Source organism: Dipodomys spectabilis, unplaced genomic scaffold, assembly GCF_019054845.1.
Source record: "Dipodomys spectabilis isolate Male_0828 unplaced genomic scaffold, ASM1905484v1 ptg000032l, whole genome shotgun sequence".
NCBI lineage: Eukaryota > Metazoa > Chordata > Mammalia > Rodentia > Heteromyidae > Dipodomys > Dipodomys spectabilis.
Window position 1 is genome coordinate 19,779,039 of NW_024870709.1, and position 23,086 is coordinate 19,802,124.

At 34.0% G+C, this 23,086-nt stretch overlaps 1 protein-coding gene across 2 annotated transcripts in view; it reads left to right on the top strand.

Moving 5' to 3' along the window:
* The window catches only part of Epha3 (EPH receptor A3), a 316,446-nt gene that overhangs the window by 287,860 nt on the left and 5,500 nt on the right, over nucleotides 1-23,086 (top strand). For both annotated transcript variants that reach the window (XM_042676814.1, XM_042676816.1), the window contains exons 14-16: nucleotides 7,802-7,951; nucleotides 9,245-9,438; nucleotides 20,792-20,947. In XM_042676814.1, the coding sequence (XP_042532748.1) occupies nucleotides 7,802-7,951; nucleotides 9,245-9,438; nucleotides 20,792-20,947 (500 nt within the window). The remainder of the gene's footprint in view (nucleotides 1-7,801; nucleotides 7,952-9,244; nucleotides 9,439-20,791; nucleotides 20,948-23,086) is intronic.

Genomic DNA, 23,086 nt, shown 5'->3' on the forward strand with positions numbered 1-23,086 from the left:
TAAAAAACATCTGTGAATCTATGGCCAATTTTAAAGTCAGGTTACATTCTCTAATGCATGTTCCTAACACATTTATTGATAATCAGTTGGTTGTATATATACTAGCTTACTTCTCACACTCTTGTCTGTTTCCGGTTCTGTGTCTGGTTATAGGCCAACACTATCTTGCTTTGATTACTAAGGTTAGGTAATATATTTAGAAATGTGAGAGCTTAGTGTATCCTGTTTTATTCCTTATGCTCAAGATGGCTTTGGCGATTTCTATAATCATTCTAAATATATGGATTTTATTTACTTATGACACAAAATTGAACATTTAGACCAATGGCACATGTTTTCTCTCATATGCAGAAGATAGATCTAAAATACACTGGACATAATAAATTATACATCCACACACAGTAAGATCAAAGGAGGATATATATATATATATATATATATATATATACATATGTATATATATATGAGGAAAAAAGTTCAATGGCTCTGTGCCTCTGATCATATACAATAATATTTATTGAAATGAACTCCAAGAAATAGAATCAGGAGTATTTTTCTTTTCTTTTCTTTTTAAATTGTGAAAAAACCTTACAGAGGGGTTAAAATTACATGAACAAGGTAATGACTACATTTCTTATCAAGCATTTTGCCTCCTCCTTTGTTTCTTTTTGTCTAGTTTTTTGTTTGTTTGTATAGGAGAATCATGGAAAAGGAGGGAAAAAGAGTGAACAGATGTGCAGTGGTACTCACTAGACACTATGTTAAAAGTGAACTATACAACTTGTGGATGAGAATGGGAAGGGAAAACGGGGAGAGCAAAGGAAGGGATGACATTGTCCAAAAAGAAATGTACTCATTGCCAGACTTACAAGACAGTAACAACCCTGTGCATCACCTTTATGGTAAAAATAAAAATACTTAAAATTTCATAGAACTTGGAAAAGAGCTCATATTAGGATATATATTTATTATTTTCATAGAGTATGTAGTATTGGAGGAGATAGGTGAGGTTGGGAGCCATTAGAGAAATGATGAAATGGGTAACACTGATCAAGATACACTGTACTTATAAAGTGACTTGTTGAATGGTAACACCTTTGTAACTCTACTTACAGACTGCCAAAATATAATTAAGAAAAGGCACATATTTAGGCATATCCCCATATCCTTTTTTTATTGAAGTTATGTATCACACATCAATTTACATAGTTTTTATATTGTTTTGTGTGGTCCTGGAAGTAAACTAAAAATGACTAAAATTTGTTCATTTTCCCATAGCCTCCATTAATTTAAATGGGAAGATATTCCTGTGATCAACACATTTCCAATTATTTCACATAATGGTGGGGAAAAAAAATCCCCGAAGTTGATGAGATGGGCTTTTGCTACCTAAAGGATTATCCGTCCCTGATGTCTATAGCAAACAACATCTGCTAAAACTATTTTCTCAGTGGCTGCTTTAGTTGAACTACCAGGGATTAGAACAGATGCTTCCTCTGGGAGTCTTCTTACATTGCCGTTCACCTTGTCTTCTGCACTGAGTGAAGTTGAGACCCTGACAACAGATAGGTACTAAATCCTTTAGCAAAATGATTTATCTCTATAGTTCCACTCTTAACCTGAGAGGCCAATATTTTCTTTCAGGTTAAATACTCAATAAACTCTGATAAACTCTCTAAAGTCTTTTGTCATTCTAAGTATGACCTGACAGAGCTCACAGGTAGGCTGTGAACTCAGAATACACAAAATAATTCCTAAATCAGAACAAAATGTTCAGAGAATCAGAAAAGAAAAAGAATGGACATGTATCCATGGTATATCTTAATATTCAGACATTTCATCATTTATACTCTTTCTATAAAAATAAAACAGCAGCAACAACAATAAAAACAAGCTTAAAACCCGAAATCTAATGGCATGATTTTAATTAAGCTCCTGAAATTTCAAGCTTCTGGCCCAATATCTAATTTGAATTATCTAAATATATTTTACAAGTGAATTTGTAGGATCTTTCAAGGACAAGATCACTATGTCATTCCTACTCGAATGATTGTTTCTTAACAAGATCTAATTTTGAATTTCAACTAATCCTGGCTTGAAGTTAACAACTGTGGATTATTTCTATGTGAGATTATAGTGTTTCTGCTAGCACAACTTCATTCATTCATCTGCTTAAATCTTGTATAAGGTTCTATAAAAGTAAAACAATGAGACATACAAAACACTATGTTGAAAATGAACTTTACAACTTTGGTGGGTGGAGGTACTTTTGGAGGTGGGAAGGAAGGGATGGTAGGGGGAAAACAAAGGAGGAGGCAAGAATGTTCAATAGGAAATGTACTCATTACCTTGGTTATGTAACTGTAAACCCTCTGTACAGCATTTTTACAATAAAAAGTGTACAAGAAAGGAAAAAAGAAGTAAATTTAAACAGGATACTCAATTATATATGCAGATTAGCACAAAGTTAATACAAGTCTAAAAGCCCAGAATAATTAACACTGGATATATTAGTAGTTTTGATATTCTTGTGGATTTAATGTAAAATAAAATTAAAGTTGAGGTGAAAGAACTAAAGTGTATAAAACAACAGAGCTGGTGAAAACAGATAAAAGCATACAGTTACATTCCATATTCCCTATGGCCTTTGGTTCAAGAGCAATTAGCTAAAAACCTATGTGAAATTAAATAGTAGGGTAAAAGGTAGCTTCAGGAACCAAGATTCCAGATTCCTACAAGGTATAAGAATTCACCTGAAAAAAAAATAACATCATCCTGTGTCCCCATTTACAAGCTGATACTCAGATGAATGTTGAGAGGAACTGGCTCTAGGTTTGGCATTATAAACACAGGGAGCAAACAGCACTGCTAATTCTATTGAGCTTGAATTGTAGGCCCCTCTGAAATTAAGGTTTTAGATATATTCCATATGTTGTGACTCTAAGCTTGCTCTAAGAACTGGAAACATTTCTTAAGTACATAAATATTTGGAGAACTTATCTGTGAAGGTCATCAATATTCAAATAAATGTTCACTTAAAAATCTGGTAAAAAAAATCTTCACACATTGTATTTATGATAAATCATTTTACTTGTACATTTACTTGTACATTTTACTTGTATTAGACTCACAAGGAAAATTTCAGTTTTGATCAGTTCCTAAGCCCATGCTCATCAATAAAGTTTGCAATGGAATAGGTTCACTGTAGCATAAGAAACATACCAACTAATGAAGCATGTTAACTCATCAAATTTGAGTGTTTGCATGCCTCTTAGAAAGATGTGTTTGGCAAGTAGTTTTCATATACATAAGTTTGGAAAGTGGATTGGGAAGGTGGCTCAGTGGTAGTATCCTTGCTTTGCATGCATGAAGCCCTGGATTAGATTCCTCAGCACCACACAAGCAGAAAAAGAAAAGCCAGAAGTGATGCTGTGGATCAAGTGGTAGAGTGCTACCCTTGAGCTGAAGAGCTGAGGGACAGTGCCCAGGCCCAGAGTTCAGGCCCCATGACAGACAAAATAAATAAATAAAAGTTGCAAATCAATTTCTAAAACTAAATGAAATTAACATAAGCTTAATGTATATGCATTTAACAGTTGAGGAGGTATGGTAGGGGGGTAAAAGGAAAGTTTGTGTTCAAATTTAGGAACAGTATAATAGATAAATTCTGCCATTCCTTCTTGTAGAAAATTTGTATAGTCAAACTCCTGTGTATTCAATTTATTTTGATTTTATAATTTCAGACTTGTAGATGCTCAACTTAACTGTAGAAAGCTCTTTGGTAAAGTATGACTAAATTAAAATTTATGAGTCCCAGCTTCTTTCACTCATATTACAAAACCAAATAGGATCCTCAAAGACTCTTATCTAATATTGCTCTATGAAGGCTGCAATTATTAATTTACATATGGAGATTATATTTTCTCCTATTTTACTAAAATTATGAATTACTAACAGTTCTGTCTGATTAGGAAGCTACAGTTTATAAGAATAAATTTCATTATCAACAGAAAATTATCCCATTTTCCAATAAAATTGGTGTTGGGGAAGCAAAAGAGAAAGGAAAAAGGAAACAATTTTTAAAAAGAGGACAAATAGAGATGCCATTGCTAGATCATCAAAATGCCAGTATTAGACTTTAGCTTTTGCTACTTTATTTTTAAAGTTAAAGCATAGAGCAGGAATGAAACCCTTCCTGGAAAGAGTCAATGTGTGTATGTGTGTGTGTATATACTTATATATCCACTTTGTTTATATAAAATTACAGTAACTCATTTGGATTATCTTATTTTACTGCTCAAGAATTTCACAAAGAGCTTAAGATGGTAAAGATGCTTGAGTGTGGATGACCTTGTAACCCTACAGAAACTGATCCAGCCTGCAGACATTATTGGCTATCATGTCAGAGGGATAATATATGTAACCCAGATGAGAAAAGCCCGAGTGCTACTAAACATTTCAGTGTCCAGGACAGCCCCCATCACAAGAATAGTCTCATCTGAAATGTTAATAATCCTCCTCTAAGAAAGTCTGGCTCTAAAAAAAACCCCATATATGTAAAGAATATGAATAGGAAGGCGTGTATATTGGTTTATTGGTAATGAATAGATGAAGAATAAGTGGCTTGTACAAACCAAACACTATGCTGCTCCAAAATGAAGAAATTCCTCCATTTGTAACCATATGAATGAACCTGTAGTGAAATTTATCCAGCATAGAAACACAAACATCCAATGATCCCACTCTTGTAGAATCTAACAAAGTTAACTCATAGAAGTAGAGGGAAAGAACAGAGTGGACAAAGGGAGGTGTCAGTGCTGATCAATGGATGCTAAATTACTATTGGATAATAGCATGACTCTCTAGCATTCTATCATAATGTGAGAGTAGGTAACAGTAGGTAAAGAATAAGAAAGGATTTTGATAGTGCCAACAACACAAACGAAGAGGAAGATTTGTCTGAATTGATTGAAACATATGATGTATACAGTTATCAAAATATCACATTATTCCATTAATATGTATAATGTTTATGCATTTATTTACCAGTTGAAATAAACATTTCTTAAACAGGAGTGGATCTCACGGAAGTAGAGAATATAATGGGTGTTTACTAGGCCAGATATGAAGGGAGTAGATAAGGAGAAGCTGGTTTAAACATATAATTTTACCTTGATAAGAGGAATAAATTTCAGGAGATCAATTGTACAACATTGTAACTATGCTTAATGACAATACATCCTGATTGAAATTTTTAGAGTCTATTTGACTTATATTCACTGTTAAATAATGACTAAGGTGAGGTGATGAATTTATTAATTAGCTCTGTGCAACATTTCTACAAAACACATATGCTTCAAACATCTGGCACAAAATAAAATGTGTGTGTGTGTGTGTGTGTGTGTGTGTGTGTGTGTGTGTGTGTGTGTGTGTGCTTGGTAGGATGTGATAGTTATACAATATGTCTGGTGGAATTTTAAAACATAAACATTTTAAATGAAATAATTTACCATAAATTTTCCCACACATTTCTTATTTGCATACGTTTTTAAGAAACATTTAGTAAGACTTTCACAGGTGAAAATTAATAGACAGCCCATGATTGAAAATCATTCTGGAAATAATTTGCTTGAATCTATAACTACATATCTGCAGTAGAGAACATGCTGTACAATCTCCCCTTAGGAATTCTGGACCACAGAATTTCCTTCACTAGCAGTGTTGTATCCAGAACAGGTCAGCAAAAGATTTTAAATATTAAACATAAATGTAGCTTTTTCTTAAGGAACAATCACAATTTATTGTTGTTGTTGTTTTCTACCATATAACTTGTTGATTAAAAAATTTAAATAGAGTTCTCCCTGGAAAATAATGTCAAAGTACTTAAGATGGAAAACTTTTGTACATTCTATTTCAATCCTGATTGAAATAAAACCAAACAGGATTCTCTGTCATAAGACTATTGGTATTACATACTAAATTGTTTTAACTCTAAGGGACCTTGCTAGAGTGATAAATATTTAACTTTTATATTTAAGTAACTGTAAAGAGACCTTCATGTGGCAAAGTAAATCTGTTATTTCATTATATAGAGATACACTATTTTCATTAGAGAAATCTTTTCTCTTCATTTTAATGATATTTTTATAATTTCAATTATTTGTATTTAGTAAAAGAAAGTAGAAAGGACCACTAAGAACATGCCAAAATATCTGTAACAGGTTTTAAAACATGACATTATCCCCTGAATATGCTTGGTTAGACTTCTGTTAACTTCCTTCATGCTTCAATAAAGAGAGACTTTGTCCAGGGACTCTGGCATTCTGTTTGGATTTTATTAAGTGCCACACATATAAATCTGTTGTCACAATCAAAGGGCAATACCTGAAATCCTAAAAACACAACTGGATCTGAACCTTCATCTCAGCTACCACTGCTTCCGTGATATTCAGTGGAAGGAAGGTCTCTGGACTAGAAAGTCAGTATCACCTGGAGTTTGTTAGAAATGTAGACACTGCTTACACATTGGAACTCCTGAATCAGAATTTCCATTTTAACAGAAATAATCCTGCAATGATTCATAGGAACTATAAAGTTTGAAATGTACTATTTACTTTTTTCTCTGTATTTGCTCATAGCAAGTAATTGTCATTCCTCTTTGCCTGACAGTTTCCAAACAAAAGGGCCACAATATCATTTATAATTGTCTCATCCAAAGTTCCAAGCGTAGTACTTTCTATATGGTTAACAACTGATACCTCATTTTGTTGTTGTTGTTTTCTTTTTTTATTATCTTGAAATAGTTGTACAAAGGAGTTGCCACAACTATATTCATTTGACAATATTCATTTAACAATGAATACAATATATTTTGGTTAATAGTGCTCTTTTCTTTTTTTTTAATTGTGAAAATACCGTACAGAGGGGGTACAATTACACGGGCAAGAGAATGAGTACATTTTTATCAAGCATTGTTGCCTCCTCCTTTGTTTCCCCTTCCCATCCCTTCCCATATATCTTTATTAAACCTATTTAGTGAACTGAGAAAATTCCATGCAATATGTACTTTTAAAGTCCCCATAATGCAATCTTATTTTCTTCTAAATGGTAAGTACTGCAAAAGTAGTTATTACATCTAATAATAATGTTTTTTAAAATTTTCAACCAATACTTAATTATAAATATATTATATAAAGGATAGAGTGTAAAATTTAAATACATGTATACAGAGTGTAATGAGAAAATTAGTGTACTTGCAATATTCATCACCTTACATATTTTCATTTTCTTGTGTTGATAACATTCCAAATGGATGTTTAATTTAGCACAGTGTGTAGTTTTAAGTATGATTCTATTCTTAATTAATTTAGTTTACAAATACCTAGCAATATTTATGTAGCAAGAGATGGTTTGTGTTGTGCAAAATTATTAACTTAAAAGTGTTGGTTTGTATAAATCTTTAGTAAACCAATACAGGATAATTTTTAGTATTGTATCATAACAGCAGTAGACCAAATTATTGATGATTAATATGCTTCCATTTATTTAAACTGCCAATATTTAAGCAATTTCTACTTTTTTCTGATATAAAATTCTTCCAGGTGTTTCTTTTCTTTAAATAAATTTTGCTATAAATATGATCCTGCCTGGTACAGACATAGAAGATTGTCAAGATAGTTTACTAAAAGCCTACTCTGTATTTCATAATAGAAATGTCTTGGCAGATTTCAATTTACATTATGTATGGGGCATAATTCTCTGCTCTGCTAAATTTTTTTGTTCTATGATTTTATACTTAAAGGGTGGGAAGATCCCAATCCGGTGGACGTCACCAGAAGCAATAGCCTACCGCAAATTCACATCCGCCAGTGACGTCTGGAGTTACGGGATTGTTCTCTGGGAGGTGATGTCTTATGGAGAGAGACCCTACTGGGAGATGTCCAATCAGGATGTAAGTTTGTGTCTGTAGTTTATGAATTATGAGTTCAGATTAAAAACTCAAGCTGAGCAAGGAAGTGGAGCATAATGAAACCAGGTGGCTCCTGCTTGTTGACTTTGAAGGGGCATTCTTAAGCACTTTTCCTTACTTAAACTTAATACTTCAACAGAAAAGTAAGACAAAAACAAACCATGCTCTACAATGTGTTCCTTAATAATATATTTAGTAAATTGAATACAGTTATACAAATTGGAGTATCTGAACAGAGGAAAGGATCGTGTAGGCTTCATATTAAATCGCAATATGATTTTCCTAGATAATTTTGTTTAAAATAGCTTATGTTGTGCCAATGTAAGATTGAAACTTTTTCTTTATTTTTCATCAGAAACATTAAGCATGATTCTCACATACAGACTAAGTGGCAAGTCAAAATGTTTTCAGTCTTTTTTTCTATTCACTGCTTATACAACTGTTTGTGGGGTGTGTGTGTGTGTGTGTTTGTGTGTGTGTGGGTGAGCGCGTGCACCCGCACACACATGCACACGCGCACGCCAGTCCTAGGGCTTGAACTCAGTGCCTGGGTGTTATAACTGAACTTTTTTGCTCAAAGCTAGAGCTCTACCAGTTGGCCCATAGCTCCACTTCTGGCTTTTTCATAGTTAACTGGACATAAGAGTCTCACAGACTTTTCTGCCTGGACTGGCTATAAACCACAATTCTCAGATCTCAGCCTCATGAATACATAGGATTATAGACACGAGCCACTGGTGCTTGGCTGGTAGAGTATTTGGATGTGCAAATTATCCTGTGCTGTCCATTTTGTGTCCATTTTGATAAAATTACTAAGAAAAACATACTCAGTTTTTCCCACACATTTTCCCTCCTATATTGTATATATAGCAGAAGATCACCATGATGGGTTCCAGACTAGTAGCTTCAACGTAGCCTGAGGATCATGAAGTCTCAGGTCTCACCCAAGCTGATGAAATACAACACTCAGTGACTGAGGGAATAGTAGTCTTTATATTTATAATTCTTGCAGATGTTTCTAATGCTTATTAATATGTATTTTATATTAATATTAATATTTTTAAAATACCAATGAACTAATAGCTACTAAATTGTATAGTACATAGGATTTTACCCAGGGGGGTTTACTATGCTGTGGAGGGTCCATTTGAACTGTGATTTCACTAAAATCTGTACACTAGGTAAATTTAAAACATAAATTTGTATGTCAACGTGAATGAAGAAGTAAAACCAGCCTCCTTTCTGAAGTCCCTGGAAACTTTGCTTCTCATACAGGTAATTAAAGCTGTGGATGAGGGCTATCGCCTGCCACCCCCCATGGACTGCCCAGCTGCCTTGTATCAGCTGATGCTGGACTGCTGGCAGAAAGACAGAAACAACAGGCCCAAGTTTGAGCAGATTGTCAGCATTCTAGACAAGCTCATCCGGAATCCCGGCAGTCTGAAGATCATCACCAGTGCTGCAGCAAGGTGACACATTGGGCTTTGCACACCACACTCACTCTGAAATGCATGTGGTTCCCATCTCCAATATGCTTACCCATCTCTTCCCCTCACTCCTTTAGCGGCGTTATTTGAAAATTGCATTTCTCAGGACCAGAGTTGTGTGTTTTCTGTTTTTTGGGAAAGATTCTCAGACCTCTCGTTAATAATCATGAAAATTCTGAGATTTTTAAAAAACCGTTTTCACTGTCTGGAAGTGTCTCTATATATGCAGCTTTAAGTCTGGGAAGTAAGAAATCTGAGCATATAGCTTCTTTACATTTTCCATTTAATAGAGAAGGAAAGAGAGGGAAAAGGGAGAGGAAAGGGGGAAGAGGGCAGAGAAGAGGAGAGGGGAGAGGAGAGAGGAGAGAAGAGAGGGAGATGGGGGGGAGGGAAAGTCCTTGTCTAATAGCTTCCAACTTTCACACTTCATTAGGAAAAACTAGCAAATGCTGCTCTTCTGTCTGTTTCTGTGTTAGATTTTTTTTAATTCCATGTGTAAACGAGTTCATATAGCAGTTGTCTCTATCTGGCTTATTTCACTTTATATAATGTTGTCACAATTTATCTGAGTTGTCATACATACATTATGTATAATATAAATGCATATATGTATATGACAATAAATATAAATGTTTGAATATATATATGCATATATACACATCACATATAATATGTGATAAGGTAATGATGATAAAATACATCACATTTTCTTCATCCATTTATATATTGATGATATTCAGGTCATTTCATCTTTTGATCATTATGAATAATGCTACCATGAATGCATAGATACAGAGATATCTTGAAACTATTTTTTAATTTTAAATTTAAATTTAGAATTTAAAATTTAATTTTTATTGTAAAGGTGACATACAGAAGGGTTACAGTTACGTAAGTCAGGTAATGAGTACATTTCTTTTGGAACAGTGTTACCTCTTTCCTTATTTACTGATTTATTTCTTTTGGATATCCATCATTGGTATCACTGAATCATATAGTGTTTCTTCTTTTTATTCTTAATAATGTATCTATGAACTCACATTACTCCAACCATATCTACATCCTCATTACTTCTTATTATCTGTTTCTTTTTTTATAAGATAATGTCACCTACACTGGGTGGAACATGGTTTTGATTTCCATATTCTTGGTGATTAGTGATGTTATGCAAACTTTTATGTATTTGGTAGCCAACTATGTGTCTCCTTTGACAAAATATCCATATAGGTCCAAGTTTATAATCAAGTTACTTTTATGGGAGGTGTTTGTTTTTTGCCTTTAAATTGTATGAATAATATGTATTATGCACATTACCCTTATATTTTATAAATATTTCTCCATTATGTTGATTGCTTTCTTATTTTTTCTGCTCTACAGAACTCTTTAGTTTGTTGGAATCCCACCTATTTGTGGCCATACCCCCAAAATATTATTACCAAGACTAATATTATAGTGCTTTTTCTATATATTTTCTTCTATGAGTTTCAGAGTTCCAGTATTAAGATTCATGTATAGGCTACTTTTAGTAGAATACAGGAGCATCTATCATCCAGCTTTTGCATTTGCATAAAATGATTAAGCAGAATCTCAACCAAGTATCAGAATGTGACTATAATAGTTTATTCGTTGAGTATAATATTTATAGGTCAGTAAGACAGAATGTAGTGATAGAACTGTAGATAAAGAATTCCATAAGTTATCCCATCAGGAGGAGTCTCTGTCCTAAACTTCACAGGGAGAGACAATGCAGACTCTTTTGGAAGTCCACTTGACAGTTTAACAACTAACAGGGTAACAAAGCTGTCCTTCCCAGGACCATATGGTCTTCATTTTACACCTTGAAACTATTTCTTTTGATCTTCACTCAGTATCATCATAGTGAGGCAAAGCAACTTTTCAATTCTTTTTATATCATCAATATACCTTTAAACCATTTACATAAAATGGAATTATCAAGATAAAGCTAAGTTATACGTTATGATCTTGAGTATTTAACTTCAATGTTATGGATGAAGATAGTTTTAATGACTGATCATGGTAGTTAGAATGTGTTCTAGCATCCAAATAGTACTATGCTTTCTTGATTGATTTTTCTATTATACATAGAGATTTTTGTCTAGTTTATGTTCTTACTTGAATAAATTCTATATATTTTGTCACAAAGCAATCCATTTTAGGTAAAATATAAACATTTTCTGTGAAGTGCTACTGGCCTTACTTCTCCTAAATGTAGAAATCTGAAGCACTATATACTTACTTAATGACATCATGATGTATAACATGATTGTATCATTATGACATTCTTATGAACATGTCACATGAACACTTAAGGATTCCAGGAAACACTGTTTCCTTAAGAAAGAAAACTAGTTTTCCTATTGTTGGTGATAATTACTCATTTATTTTTGCAACTGAATGAACTCAGCAGCCTTTGATTTTCCAGTGATGCCCTTGCAATATATTTAATCACAAACATGCCAGCCTTTTGAATGAAATTGATTAACAATAAACTGAATGGCAACTCTTCTGCACAGCTCTTTAAAGACAAAACAATTTAAATAAAATGAGAAATAACTGGTTGAGGAGGTTCTCTGGTAGCTAAGACCTGAAGGATAATAATTAAACAGTTGCTTTAAAACTCCCTTTACATATTAAAAAAAATGTTCTTAACCTAGGTAAATATGCTGAAAATATCTTCAGATAAGAACAGTTTTGGGTGCTTTAAGACATGGCAGAGACAATGTGATGGAAAAGTAAAAGAAAAAGCAAGAGTCAAGTAATAGACTAAGGAGGAGAATAGAAGCCAGAGCATTTGAGGCTCCGCAGGCCCTCATGAAGACTGTGCTATTTTTTTCGAGTGCATGCGGAATCTATTAAAGCATTTGAAGCTCAAAAGTGATATGATTTGATTTACATAACTGCTTTGTGGAAGAAGGAGTGGTTGTATGAGGAGAAGAGTGACCACTTTAACCTGTCAATATTACTACTTCCATTTAAACAATCTAATAGCTTATGTTCACTTCTGGTGACTCCAGAAAAGAGAGCATTTCAAGAGGTGGAGGCACCTGTGGGTCCTCTTGCCTAGGATTTACCTTTATATTATGTATTAATTGAAGTATTCTCTGTCAACAAAACTTAAAAGTTTGATATCATCGTTCTTCTACAAAGTGCCACATGTATCTTTTTAATTCCTTTTTAAATCTGATTTTTGTGGGTGTGCACATGCATGTTGATCCTTTTTAAGTATCTATTCCCATCTAAAACTGGAAGCCCTTTGAGAATGTCATTTCTCTTGTATTGTCAATAGATGTGTATGAAGTATTCAGTACACGAATCAATACTTTCTGACAGCATTAGTAAAATTCATCTGAACAGAAAAACATTTTCAGAAAGGTCTAATAATTATCCCTTTGCAACACATTTATTTAAAAACAGTTTCGGACTGAATAGATAAATTGATAAAGAAATTGCTAAAATGTGGTAGAAGCTTAAAATATTTTTCTAAGCAAAATTTCCCATATGCCTTTCTATGTCATTTCAACTGCAAAAATATATTCCTCAATCCCATGACAGGAAACTCTTCCAATACTAATTTATACCTGTTAACAAGAATTTAAGATTCTAACACACTTCAATCAATATAGAGAATTATGTATATTCACGGACCACAAAATGGTTTCTTTTTTTTAGAAAAGTAGCATTATTCTTAAAGTAATAATGTTTTCAGAGTCTTCCGGGATCTAATTACCTTTATGGTAAAATTTTAATTTATCCTATTGTATTGCCTAAGTAACTTTTAAAAGTAATTGCTTTAGGGAAAATCATTTATTTTAATACCAAGACAGCTATTTTTTAGTATATCTCTTCACTCTTGGTCTCACTTGTGGTGACAATTTATAAAAGAATTATTCCAGGCTGGGAAGGTGGCTCAGTGGTAGAGAGCTTGCCTTGCATGCATGAGGCACTGGGTTTGATCTTCAGCACCACATAAGCAGAAAAAGCCAGAAGTGGCACTGTGGCTCAAGTGGTAGAGCACTAGCCTTGAGCTGAAGAGCTCAGGGACAGCATCCAGGCCCTGAGTTCCGGTCCTATGACTGGAAAAAAAAAGAATTATTCCTCCAAAATCTGAAAGTGTCTGTATCATTTCTCCCTGTATCTGGTTGAAGTGGGAGAGAAGAAAAACCAGATGGATAGGATATGCCAAAACATGCCAAAACAAAAACTCTTTTAGTTGTTTTAAGCAGTAATGAGAAGGGAAAGAAAACTTAACTGAATGAGATTTTACAATAACAAGATAAAACTTTAACAGGTTAAGAGAACTTTGTTCCAGAAGAAAATCATCCCCAACACATTGGACATGTCCAAATTACATTGCATTGTATATTTCTGATACTATTTAGGAGTTATTAAAAAGAAATTATGAGAAAAGATCCTGAGAGATGATCTTGTCAAGACTAAATGTTATTTCTAGAAATGCAAACATATCCATGAGGAAAATGGGAAAACATTCCAGGCTTTAAGATATTGTCCCAGTGGAATAGTCCTTTCCTTAAGAAGGAATAGATCTAAACATACCCACAGTGAAGAATGAGAGGATAGATGGCTGAGCATTGGTGGTTCATACATGTAATCCTCATTCATTGACAGGCTAATATTGGGAGGTTTGTGGTTCAAGTTTAAGTTCAGGCAGAAGAAATCATGAGACCTACTCCTCAGGTCAAAGCTGGGCACAGTGGCTTATTCCTGCTTTCTTCACTATGATCAGGAAACCTAATATAGGCAGATTGTGTATGCTTGCATATAAAGTGAGGCCCTATCTCAAAAATAAATGTTGCTACCTACAACCTAGAACAATGAAACCAGAGAGAGAGAGAGAAAGAGAGTAATGCAAATGGGGACCAGAGGGTCAAGTGCCACCAGGTCTTAGACCCTGAGCTCCTGTAAGTAAGCCTATTTATTTAGTTCAGTACAGGGAAGGTTGCTATAGGTGCATACAGAACACAAGGTATCAATCTATCTTCTGATTACAGTCATTAACATGAGGTATAGTTTGTGTGCATAATAAGAATTGACTCCCTTATTGCTAGGGAACAGAAGGAAGCTGTGAACATTTTCAAAACCCACAACCGTAACATAAAACATTCATTGTATTCCCAATGTCTCAAGCTTCATAGGGTCCAAACAACTCCAACTTAAACATTATAAGATCCAGTCAAATGCGCCTCAGATGTCATGGAGTCCAGTTAATAGTAAGTTAGACATTTATTTTACCTTGTGTGTTTTGACCTTTCCAGATCCAGTTCTCAGCCTTCTCAGGACTGATGAAGTGGCATTCCAAACTCTTAAGGTTTTCCTGGTCTCACAGCTCATCCTCAGAGTTCCCTACAAGTAACTATCAAAATAACAGGGTTTGAGGTATGGCTAAATGTTAAGTGCCTCCTTAACAAAAATGCAAGGCCTGAGTTCAATTCCCCTGTCCCATTAAAATTAATTAATTAAGATGGGACCTGATGGGACAGACCAGTCTTGTCATTTCAGCTACATGTGAAGCAGAGGTAGGAGGATGGCATTCCAAAAGCCACCTAGTCAAAAGCACAGACCCTAAGAAAAAACAAACCAATAAATGAATCCAAAGAAATTGAAAGCAAAAGGTCTGGGGCATGGCTCAAATGGTAAAGTACATGCCTCTTGCCTAGAAAGCAAGCAGCTTGAGTTCAATCCTGAGAACACACACAAAAAAGTGATGATTTCAATAATATAAGAAAAAACCTGGGTGATAGCAGAGGAAAGAAAGAAGTGTGCAAATAAAGTTAAATAAATATTTTGAGCTATCATGACTAATAAGATACGCATTGTAAGATGCTGTATAGACATGTATTTCTATGTTTTTTATGTGTAGAACTGTAAGGTCAGCATGCTCTATGTTAAAAGTATGAAAGGTAGAGAGAGATAAGTCTGTGAGACAGGTGAACACCTGGACACAATAAAACTAAGTTCATAGAAATCTGAAGTTTAAGCCAGGAGCTGGTGTCTCATGCCTATAATCCTAGCTGCTCAAGAGGCTGAGATCTGAGGATTGTGATTTAAAGCCAGTCCATCAGGAAAGTCTGTGAGACACTTATCTCCAATTAACCACCAGAAAACTAGAAGTGGTGGTGTGGTTCAAACTGGTAGAGAGATAGTCTTGACCAAAAGGGCTCAGGGACAGTACCCAGGCCATGAGTTCAAGCCTCATGACCAACATGAACAAAAAAAGAATCTGAAGGTTATGTATGGGGAGAAAAGAAAGCTATGTATATGTTGCCACATTTGCTTTGATCCTATTTTGGAACTATAAACTTTTTAACTTTTCTAATTTTTTCTATTAAGGTCCTTATATATGGTGGATTACCAAGAGCAATTATTATAAATCATGGAGCATGGTTTTTTAGATAGGTTGTCATCCTCAACTTTAAGACTAAATTTGAGCCTCTTCTTGCTATATTTGTCCTGTCTTGAAGTCCAAGGGTCTTACTGAAGCCTTAAAAGTTCTCAATCACTTAGTCCAGGCCAAAAACTGAAATACCCAAAAGTGCAAAAGGCATAACTGAGTGATGGAAAGTCTCTATTATGTACAACTGTGTATATATCCCCACTGAGGATTAGAGGCTCCTTGTAAGGCAGCTATGAACTCAGTCAGTGCCAGTGGATGGGAGCCCTGTAAAGAAATAAACGTTGTTTATATCTGAAAACATCAACCCACTCACTAACTCCAATCTAGAAAGCAACATCTCAATTTAGAACTTTGGAAACAGAGTAGAAAATGTAAAGACTCTTAAGCCATTGCATAAAAAAAGAAAGAAAAAAACTTTCAAAAAGGGATTAAAATAAACTTCATTATTAAAAGCTATTAGAAGCTAAGAAAAAAAAATGAAGGAAAAGGAAGCTTTTAAATGAAGCATTGGAAAGTGCATTAAATCCTTTCCACAGAACTGTTTTGAAATGTTTTGATTTTTTTTGGAGTGATAGGACATTTTAAGTGGTCAATTTATTTCTGGAGGATGAAAAGGAAAGAGATGATAAAATCTTGCTTTTGAGAAAGCAAGGGAAAAAAGATACATGTGATTTTAATGTACATATATAATGGGGGTAAAAAGCTTCCCCTTTCATTTTAAAAATCAGAGATTTTTTTTAGAACTTTTACTGACAAGAAATGTACTAACTACATTGCTTATGTTACTGTTACCTCTCTGCACATCACCTTGAGAATAAAATAAAATTAAAAAAAAGATGTTACTGATAGAAAAAGCTGCTAAGCAAATAAGTGAGTTACCAAAAAAAGATACATTTGTGGGATTCCTACTACAGACCCAAAGAAGAGACTGATAGAAATAAAAGTAGAATTTTGGATACTAGGAGCATGGAGCATGCCTCAGTAACTGGCACAGATTTTCATCTTTGAAATGTAGACAAATACTGTTCTAAGTGATGGGAATGATGAGCACACAACAGTGCAAATGAGCAACATGTTGCTGCATGGAGAATAAAAGATTGAAGCCATGAAATTTATTATGCATATGATACCTAAATTTCACTTTAAAGATAGTAGAAGTTGTCTTACAATAGCAATTTTAGCCTATTTTGAAACACATTTTGTTTGATATCTGGAAGAAATATGCCAGATTTGTATTAAAGAAAACTTTTGAGATAGTATTGTTACAATATTAGAGGTTTTTAAAAGAGATATTCAATTATGCTTATGATTAGAGTTAATATAAAAATAAAAAGTAATGAAAAAAGACTATTGTTATAGGTATTTATACATACATGTTTATAAATTTAGATAAGATATGAATTTGAGTATAGTTAAATTCCAGTATATACATAAAATAAAGTAAATGAATAATTGGTTCTTAATCCACAGAATCTATACCATCTAAGAATTTATCAATAATACTATAAATTCATGGGATCCACATTCTTGGCACCAAAGGTAAATAATACATTCAAAATCTTCAGACTGAAATTCTTTAGTGCAGGCTATCTATTTTGTGATGAAGACTTTAATGGTATACTTAATATGATGATTTGCAGAGGCAATTACACATGGTGAATTAAAATGTTTTGTATATATATTTTCCACTGCATTGACTACTTCTAACTTTTAAAAGATTTTTAATAATCAGAAACATAGATAGGAAAAAATACAAGTATCCCCATAATTTCTCCTGCTAATAGCAATTAAAAAAGTTGGCTTAAGATCTTTGAATCTCCAGGAGTATGTAATATAAATCATTTTCAGAAAAAGTTATTTAGACAAATATTTTATCCTTTATGATAAATCTGAGGACCTAAAAGCAATCTACCTATTTCTCAAAATGACTTTGACCTCAAAATCTGAAACTGACAGGGTTACTTACTCACTGAACAAATATAATGCATGATGTTTTTTAGGGAAGCAAACATGCTAAGTATCCAGGAGATTTCTTCTATTTAAACAAGATATAAAAATCAAAGTGATTTTTACTTCATTTACTTTTTTATTTTTAAAGAAATGAAGAAAACTAAAATAAACATGATGACTTTATTTCTTTAGTTTGTCACTTTTGTACTAGTTTCCTGGTGAGAATAACACTGATTCAAAATGACATTAGTTACTAATGAAAGCTTGAATTTACTTAGTCTTGTATGCAAGATCAAAGTCAACATGAATTTACTTTAAAATAAATAAATTTTTGACAAGTATTAAATTTATGTCATGCAATATAGTGAGTAGTCAACATTTGCAATTAAAAATTAAAAATAAACTACAAAAAGAAATATTGTATTGCATTCCCAGACAACAAATAAAAGTAAATGTCATTACCTTTTGTGGCCTGGATTTAATATATTCCCCGAAACTAATTACAACAAATTAAAAAGTAATTATAGTGATCAGTGTTATTGATCTCTCCTTTTAGAATTCAGCGACATCTACTTATTCAGGAAATGTGCATCAATCATTAATACATGAAAATGAAGTCCTTTGTAAAGAACAGTTACAAAAGGGAAGGCTATTCCTCATTTCTAATGATTCAGAGTCTAAATGTTAAAATAAGGTCATTTTCAGAAGGTATTCTTGGCATTGTTAATTGACATTTGTTACCCCAGTACCTGGTGCTAATTGGTCTGTAACCATTTATGGCTAAGAACGAGATTGATAGGAAGAAAAATATGTATACCTCTTTAATGTCCATAAAAGAATAATTCACCCAAATACAAGGAGGGAGAGAGCAAGGGAGGAAAGTTATTTTTTGCTTCCCCTGAGCAAACATGTAATTTCCATGATTTCTTTTTAATGACTGCGGTCTGTGGCCAGTAGGCACTGATTTATGAAAAGCTGTAAAAGATCAGGTGGAACTCTGTAGGACATCATTTACAGCTGCACGGATTGAAACCTATCTAATTTGTCTAGTAAAAGTGTGAGCTCACGGTGCACATCACCCAGCCTATAAATTTCCCCTTCAGACCCAGTGTCTGGGGCTGGGGCTGAACAAAAAAATAAACGCCTCTGCCTGCAGCTGCTCAGAAAGCCCAGATTCCCTTGGTGCGCATGAAGAGACATCAGAGGCTCTTCTCAGTAAGAGACAAATTCCTATCCATTGATAAACTCTCCAGATGTCCTCTCAGAGGAGGAAAAGAACCAATTTTTATTTGAAATCCCCAGAGAAATCCTGGAAGTGGAAAAATGATACTTTGCAGGACTGGTTATTCTGAGGTCACTGACATCAAAATTAGGTTTTCTTTCTTTCTTCTTTTTTCCTCTTTTTCCTTGGTCTTGGTTGTACTTTGATCCAAGTAATAAACAGAAGAACTCAGTTGGGGTCACTCTAATCCCTAATCCACACGTCCTGTTCTATTTCAATTTATATATACTAATTTTTGCCAAACTCTTGTTATGTCTGGCCAACACGTTGAGTTTAAAACTACAAACTATTTGGAGTTAAGAAAAGAATATTCTGCATTGTGCTATTAGGCACACTTCATAAATATTCTGAATAAATGTCCTGAGGTTTGATTCTTTATACCCACAAACCCATAAATAAAGAAGTATTACTATTCATTGAACCAGGAGTCGACATTAGGGTTTGTGCTACAGCTACTGTTGACATGGAAAATATGAGGTGAATATGTGTGTGTGTGTGTGTGTGTGTGTGTGTGTGTGTGTGTGTGTGTGCACAAACGTGTGTGAAGAGTTTAACATCACATTGTCCTAATTCTAGGATTCAGTTCATTTTTCTCACAAACTTTTGTCATATACGATTTAAAAATATTTGTCACGGTTATTTACTGGTCAATAAACAATGAAGAAATGCAGTGTTATATATAATGTGTCTATTGAAGACTACATTATTTAGAGGGGCTAAGTAATAATTCTCCAAAGAATATTTGTCCAGTTATTAACCAGTTCCAGTCAAAGAAGTTAAAGAGGTTACTGAGAAAAGAAGCAAAACAAACAAAAACAAAAACCATAAAGTTAGTTTACTAATAAGCTACTCTTTAGACTATTCAAGACAGGATGATAGTGACCTCCATTTCCTTTATGTCATTTTTTTTCCTTTTAATAAAACAGGACTCATGAGTGTTCCTAGATCTGACATAGAGCCTGTAATTAAATAAAACAATATCTAGAGTCCCTCTTGTTAATGATGAATTGTGTTGTCAATATAAATCACAATTTCAATCCAGAGCTGAATAACTACAATTACATATGTGAGAGATTCACCACTCATCGGTGTCAAATATGCAAGAATTTATTATTCAACAGTTTTTGTATTTATTTTGCAATTCTTATGTTTAATCACAAGTGTAGCACTATTTACATCTGTGCTGCTTACAATCCTACTATAAATGTAGCTTAGATCATTCACAGTATTCTATAGACAGCAATCTAAACAGTGTCGATGAACAAACACCCCGTGGATAGAATTTAAAGTTGAAACTGAACCCATTAATAAGACAGTAAAGTATGTGGTGTGCCATACCTCTATAACAATGCCTTAACTTACCACCATCTTTACTAATACTAAACACATTATACAAAGAGTGTATGAGTGTATTTATGCTATTCACTGACAAAATTTCAAAAACATTAAAAGTAGTTCAGAGTGAAGAAGGAACCCTCAGACAAAGTGATTGTAATTTTCTTCCACATTGTCGGCTTAAAAAAATGAAATTTTCCTAGAAGATCAGTTCTAGGAATAAACATGAGCACCACGTGGATTTTGGAAGGTCTCACTGATGTCAGGTCAAGGTGATACATGGCCTCTCTGCTAACTCCTGATCTCTCTCCGTTTTGTGCTTTCTCTGCCGGCAGGCCATCAAACCTTCTCCTGGACCAAAGCAACGTCGATATCGCTACCTTCCGCTCAACAGGTGATTGGCTCAATGGTGTTCGGACGGCGCACTGCAAAGAAATCTTCACAGGCGTGGAATACAGCTCTTGTGACACCATCGCCAAGATTTCCACAGAGTAAGAAAAAACAAGATACTATTGCAAGCAATGATAGATTATGAACTCTCTGCAAACCCTAGCTGGTTTAATGAGTGTGTTCTATGTGTCAATCACACTTCTGAATGAGTTCACCCTGGATATTTCAGTAACCAAATCTTCTTCGTTTGTTTTGTGGTGTCTTACTCTCTTATGACAAAACCTCCAAACAGGTGTCTTTACGGACACTATATTTTGAAATACACTAATGCTCACACCCATATGGGCACCCATATGCTAAGCCCCAATTTTTTAATTAATTAATTTATTTATTTATTATTTATTTATTTAGTTAGTTAGTTATTTTTATTTTGTTGTTGGTCAAGGGGCTTGAACTCTGGGCCTGATCTCTGTCCCCCAGCTCTTCAGCTCAAGGCGAGCGCTCTACCACTTGAGCCACAGCGCCACTTTCCGGTTAGAGGTAAGACTCCCAAGGACTTTTCTTCCCGGGCTGGCTTTGAATCATGATCCCCAGATCTCAGCCTCCTGAGTAGCTAGGATTACAGGCGTGAGCCACCGGTGTCTGGCTCTAAGCCTCAGTTTTTTAAAACATAATTAGACATGGCATATATTCCTGATGTTTGATTTTTTTTTTCAATACCAGGTTTAGTTCAGGTTTTAGATTTGACCTATGTCTCTAGCTATTTTTGAGATAGGGTCTTTTTTTTTTTCCTAAGCCAGCCGGGACCATGATTCTTCTATTTACATTTCCTTTATAACTTTTATGACAGGTGTACACCACTGAAGCACCCAACCATTGATTGAGAGGGGTTAACATGAACTCTTCCCCTCACCATGATGGCTTCAAACCACAATCTTCACAACTTTGTCTTACAAGCATCTAGGATAATAAGCATGAGCCACTGGTGCCTGGCTATTTTCTGTTATGTTTTTACAAAAGCTTCACTTGTGCAAATACAGAATTTGAGATGTGAGTGAAATAATCTGGAATACAGAGAAACATGTTGAAAAAAATCTAAAAGTTACATTCCCACCTAGGAAATAAGTATTTTACATCATGGTTCCTGTGTCTTTTCTGTAAAAGATAACATGTTATGCGTAAAGGCTAAAGATAAGAAATGTTTGTGTTTTTTTTTTTCTTGAAAGGTTGACAGTTGGGCTAGAATAATATATATCAAAACAATAATGTATGGGTTCATGTGTAAAGTACAATAATAATCAAGTATATTATGCTATATTTCTTAGACAATGGTCATTTGTTAACAGGATCCCGTTTATTTGAAATGACCCTAAACTTAAGGGCATTTTATAAAGAATCAAGTGACTAGTCATGGAAATTAGCCTCTATCCACAAGATATCATTTTTTGGCAACTGAAAAGTAAGGAGTTGAACTCATACATTCACCTATCTGGGAATGAGGCCCAATTGACTTCATTCTTCCTGCATGACTATTTCTGTATTCCCATGTGCCTGGCCAAATTAGTCTTTTTCTCAACTCTAAGGCACAATTGCACTCAGATGATAAGGGATCACCACTTTTAATTCTAAGTCCCCAGAAGAGAAACTAGGACTGGTTCAGTTCCACTTCTAGATTGGCACCACTAAAAATATAAACTTGTTATTATTTGTGACTTCTATTCAAAGAAAGTGAGGTGGCATTAGTTCTAGGGCATTTTCTTGATAGTAATAGGGAAAATTCTCCCAAAGAACAGTGTTTGTGTTGAACGGATACAACAGAAGTTGTTCAGAATATTGCAGCCTGCACCATCTTTGTTTTTCTGCTTCTATTCTTTGTTCCATTACTTGTTCTAACTTCCTTTAAGTCTTATGCCCTCCAACTAACATTTGACTATATTAATATGATTGAATATGCAAAGCATTTTTTTCACCTGTGAGTTATTAAACAAAGCCATTTCATTTTTGTAGAGAAGAAAACAAACTAGATATTAAAAAGGAGTGTTCAGTATAAATATGTAAAATTAAAAATGTATAATTAATATATGTATTACAATTAAAATATTTTAAATTATAAAGGTATTAATTCATGATATAACTTCCAATCAAAAATATGTTAAACTACAAAAGGACCTTCAGGAAGAGTTTATTGCCAGCTGAAGAGGTGAACTTAGAAAATAAGTTCCATAGTCTATTTAATATGC